Consider the following 5,292-nt stretch of genomic DNA (forward strand, 5'->3'; position numbering starts at 1 on the left):
GGCGGCGGCCGAGCCGGAGCAACATGGCGCCGGTGGGCGGGGGCGGGCGCCGGGGCGGCGGGCCGGCCCGAGGGCGCCTCCTCCTGGCGACGCTGCTGCTGCTGCTGCTGCTGTGGGCGCGGGGGGCCCGGGGTCAGAGCGACCCCCAGCGGGGCGCGATCCTGGGCATGAGGCTGGCGAGCTGTAACAAATCGTGTGGGATGAATCCGGATGGCATCATCTTCGTGTCCGAGGGCAGTACGGTGAACCTGAGGCTGTACGGCCAGAGGCTGGGCTCCATCTCCAGCAACCTGATCTCCTTCACCGAGGTGGACAACTCCGAGGCCACCCACAACTCCACCAACTGCCCCGAGCTCACCAAGGACCTGGTCGTCCAGCAGCTGGTCAACGTGAGTCGAGGGAACACGTCCGGGATGCTGGTGGTGCTCACTAAGTTCCTCCGGAGGAGCGAGAACATGAAACTGTATGCACTGTGCACCCGGGCTGGGGTGGATGGGCCCTGGCAGAGGTGGACCGATAAGGACTCGCTGCTCTTCATGGTGGAGGAGGCTGGGAGGTTCCTGCCCCTCTGGCTGCACATCCTCCTCATTATGGTGCTGCTGGTGCTGTCGGGCATATTTTCTGGTCTCAACCTGGGGCTTATGGCCCTGGACCCCATGGAGCTGCGCATCGTGCAGAACTGTGGCACCCAGAAGGAAAGGCGCTATGCCCGGAAGATCGAGCCCATTCGGCGCAAGGGCAACTACTTACTCTGCTCGCTGCTCCTGGGAAACGTGCTGGTCAACACCTCCCTCACCATCCTTCTAGACATCCTCATTGGGTCTGGACTCATGGCGGTGGCCTCCTCCACCATTGGCATTGTCATCTTTGGGGAGATTGTACCTCAGGCCTTGTGCTCCCGACACGGGCTGGCAGTGGGTGCCAATACTATCGTTCTCACCAAATTCTTTATGCTTCTCACCTTCCCCCTCAGTTTCCCCATTAGCAAGCTCCTGGATTTTGTTTTGGGCCAGGAGATTCGCACTGTTTACAATCGGGAGAAGCTGATGGAGATGTTGAAGGTAACGGAGCCCTATAATGATCTGGTGAAAGAGGAGCTAAATATGATCCAGGGTGCCCTGGAGCTACGGACCAAGACCGTGGAGGACATCATGACCCAGCTCCAAGACTGCTTCATGATCCGCAGTGATGCCATTCTGGACTTCAACACCATGTCGGAGATTATGGAAAGTGGCTATACCCGCATCCCCGTGTTTGAAGACGAGCAGTCCAATATTGTAGATATTCTCTATGTCAAAGACTTGGCCTTCGTGGACCCTGACGACTGCACCCCCCTCAAGACCATCACCCGCTTCTATAACCATCCAGTGCATTTTGTCTTCCATGACACCAAGTTGGATGCCATGCTGGAGGAGTTCAAGAAGGGTAAGGCCTGATGCTCGCCCTCTCCGTTAACTGTCTTTGTGACACCTCTCATTCGCTTGCCTGTTTTGTGTCTGCTGGTCTTAGTGTTTTTGTGTGACTCTTTTCCTTTGCCCATCACTTCCTGTGCCTCTGAGGTGAATGGTATTTGGGACAGCAGGAACATTTCCTAAGCGTCTGCTGTCTGCCAGCTACTGTGCTTTGTGCTTCAGGTGAATCAGAGCTGAGACACACTCGTGCACTTGGAGGGATAGAGCAAGGCCTCAGGGAGCTATTGAAGCAGGACAGAGTAAGGCTAATGCCTTAAAAGAGGCCACGGACATTAGAGTGTGGAGCCCCACGTCTGAGTGGGCTGAGGTGGGGAAGGGGCTGGGGACCTGGGAAAACCTTCACATGGGAGGAAGCATTTGAGGAGAGCCTGAAGATATGGGGAGACGTGGTACTTGAGGCATGGGGAACCCCATGAGTTGCAGAGCACCTGATTGGGGTGGCAAAGGATGTGCTTGTGGCCCAGCAGATGGTCCTGTTGAGCTGGGTATAGGCTCTGCCGCTCAGTGGTCAGGGGGGAGAGGCTGAGTCATCTGGGGCCTTTGGAAGAGCCTGCAGTCAGGGCAGTAAGTTTGCTTGGAGCTTGGAGCTTTCGGAAGTTTTGAGCAAGAGTGATGTTACTGGAGCTCCTAGCCCACAGAAGCCGAATTGGGAGGTCTCTGGTTTGCTCCCCACTCAGAACAGTGCCAAGTAATGCTTTCGACTACTCAGCAGAAGCAAGCACATCAAGTTTTGGTTATTGTTCTGTCTTTTTGCAGGCGCCAAACATAAGCTTCCCTCCTGTGGTCTGAGAATCTTCAGCTGGCCTTGCAGTGCCTTGTGTTTTTTTCTCACATGGGTTCTTGGCCAGTTCTCAGGTAGTTAGAGAGGCACTTGGAAGTTTTACTCACCAGCCTCAAAGCTCAGGACACACACCCCTTTCCTTACTTCCAACAAAACTTTTCCTCCCACTTGTGCCACCCAGAAGCCCTCAGTGGCAGTAAACAAGCCAATTATGGAGTAAAACCCTCCTAGGCCAAAGGGAATGAGGAGGCAGAAAGGGAAGCTCTTCATAAAGGAATGGGGGAAGGGACCAGGGGTTTTGCTTCCTTTCCCCATAGGTAGAGCTCCTGCTGGCTGAGGCAGCCTGCCAGTTTAGGGCTGGGAGCACCTTCGGCACTCAAGCAGGGAGCAAGCCTCAGACGCTTGTCAGTCTATTATTTCATGAGAGTTGGGGAGAGCCTGGAACTGGCTAGGTCAGTGGTGGAGGGTGGGATTGGTAGGAGGAAGCCCTGCCAGGTTTAGTCTTAAAAGATGCTCTCTGGTCAGGGCCAGAGTGGGAGATTGGTACCCTCCCTTCATCAGTTTGAGAGAGTGACTCGTAGCATCAGATCTGAGAAGGACTTGAGTAACATGAGTCCAAGTGGGACACAGTCTGGTAAGGTGGCTTCATTGCAGAGGGACTGAAGGGACATCTGGTGGTGATGGCACAGTGTGGGGGGAGCTTTGCAGGTCCAGGCCCTAGAACCTGTTTGTCCCAGGTAGCTGAGCCTGAAGAAGAGCAGTGAGGATTTGTGCCCCACCTTCACCCTGCAGCCTCTTGGCCCTGAGGACTTCTCCCATGTTGCTTGGTGAGGAACCTGGTTGGGACTCACCAGGGCGGCTTCCTGCTCACCACCTCTATGGTCCTTGGGACTGTTGCTGGTGACACACCCTACAAGCACGTTTGCATCGTTCATCTCGAGTCTGGAAACAGCCAGTGTGGATTGTCTGGGCTGGGCTTCCCAGCCCCTGATCGGCAGGGTTCAGCTCTTGTCTGGTGGGAGCTTCCTGGGGTTGGCAGGACCATCTTTGGACTCATCACGTAAAAAAAGTATTACTTCAGGAAGCTGGGAACATAGAGCTAGCATCTTTCGGCCCAGAGCTCTGCTGAGTGGAACTCTCCAGATGTACATTTTAGTTCACTAGACCTTACTTAACAGGGGCCAGTGGTCTGAACCTGAGCCCCAGCCCTCACCCTAGCCCTGGAGGGGGTGCTGCTAATTCCATGGAAATGCAGGCACAGTCTACCCAGTGCAGCATGAAGCCCTGGAGATGTGAGTGTGATAATGATGGTCACTCCTAATGGACACATCCTCGGGCTTTGTGGTTCCGTCCTAACTCATTGCCACTCTGGGCTGCCCCCAATATGGCCTCTCCAAAATCTTTCCATCTGGCATTTACCTGTGAAGTCTGAGGCCCTCTAGGACACGGAAACACTTTGCATTTGCACCTTAAAAGATTTTCTTTACAAATCTGATGTTTGGAAGGCTTCTTTTTTAGCTAAGAAAAACCCAGTGAGCAAGCTTAACATGGCCAGCATTGTCGGCAGCATCAAAACAAGAGCTGGGTGCCTGCCAAGTGTGGTCAGGCATCTGCCTGAGGGTCTTATGCTTCAGTAGACTCTTCAGCATCTCCAAGTTGGGTGAGGGCCCAACTCTGACCTCTGCCAGAGTCTTTCTGCTCTGAGTGTAATTCTGTTTTAAGGTCATTTTGTCTCCTCCTTGTTCCCCAACATTATGAGTTCTGTGTGGGTAGGGATCATGCCTTATTAGTGTTTTCACCACTTAGTACCTGGCAAAGAGATGGGTCTGTAGTAAATGTTTCTTAAGTGAATGAATGAACGAATGAATGAATGAACAACTAATGAATGACTGACTATCTGGCAAGCCCTGCTGGCCTTCTTACTGTTCCTTGAAGACACCAGGACACTCCCACACTAGGGCCTTTGCCCTGACTGTTCTTCAGGCTGGAATGTTTTTCCCCAAACGTTACATGCCTCACTGTCTCCCCTCCCTCCTGTCTGCTTCAACTTTACCTTCTCAATGAGGCTTTCCTGTTGTCCCATTTGAAACTATAACCTTCCATCCTCCTTGACCTTCCTGATCCCTGCCACCCTGTGCTAATGTTTCTTTTTTTATAGCATAAATCACTTTCTAACAACTCCGTAATTTACAGATTTACTATGCTATTTATTGTCTGTCTCCTTCTGTTAGAATATAAGTTCCAAAGAGCAGAGCTCTTTGTTTCGGTCACTGGTTTATCCCTAGGCCCTAGAATGGTTCTTGGCACATAGTAAGACATCTCAATAAGAAGTCATGGAATGAATGAATGACCTGTTAGATTTGAGACAGAATTGTCCCCAGTCCATAGGTATTAGAATTTTGAGGAGCTGGATAAGGGATAAAGTAAAATGCGTGTTGTGCTGTTATCCAGGGGACTTGATATTTCTAGTTGCATCAAGACAGGAGGAGCTCCTACAGTAACATATAATGGTTCACGGACTGAGAAGCTGAGAAGCAGAGTTTGGGGTCCTTTTTTTTTTTTTTTAATTTTTTTTTTTTAATGTTTATTTTTGAGAGAGAGACACAGAGTGTGAGCAGGGGGAGAGGTGGAGAGGGAGACACAGAATCAGAAGCAAGCTTCAGGCTTCGAGCTGTCAGCACAAGAGCCCGATGCGGTGGTTGAACTCACAAACTGCAAGATCATGACCTGAGCTTAACTGGTCAGATGCTTAACTGACTCAGCCACCCAGGCACCCCATGGGGTCCTTTTTTTTTTTTTTAATATTTATTTATTTTTGAGAGAGAGACAGACAGACAGAGTGCGAGCAGGGGAGGGGCAGAGAGTGAGAAGCAGGCTCCAGGCTCTGAGCTGGCAGCACAGAGCCCGATGTGGGGCTCCATCCCACAAGCCGTGAGATCATGACCTGAGCTGAAGCTAGACGCTCAACCAGCTGAGCCACCCAGGTGCCCAGAGTCTGGGGTCTTGAATGTGATGCATGGTTCCCCTTTCCTGTGCTTC

General features: G+C 52.1%; 1 protein-coding gene across 1 annotated transcript; it reads left to right on the plus strand.

The window, feature by feature from the left end:
- Window positions 1–23: 23 nt before the first annotated feature.
- On the plus strand, window positions 24–4,868 carry LOC121024433 (metal transporter CNNM4). Its single transcript, XM_040466654.1, has one exon. The coding sequence runs from the start codon at window positions 24–26 to the stop codon at window positions 1,434–1,436; it is 1,413 nt and encodes a 470-aa protein (XP_040322588.1). The 3' UTR covers window positions 1,437–4,868.
- Window positions 4,869–5,292: the final 424 nt, after the last annotated feature.

The sequence above is a fragment of the Herpailurus yagouaroundi genome, unplaced genomic scaffold (assembly GCF_014898765.1).
Source record: "Herpailurus yagouaroundi ecotype Mexico unplaced genomic scaffold, PumYag 64740, whole genome shotgun sequence".
NCBI lineage: Eukaryota > Metazoa > Chordata > Mammalia > Carnivora > Felidae > Herpailurus > Herpailurus yagouaroundi.

Coding starts and splice junctions, on each gene's coding strand:
- LOC121024433 (XM_040466654.1), top strand. CDS start 24: ATGGCGCCGGTGGGCGGGGGCGGGCGCCGGGGCGGCGGGCCGGCCCGA.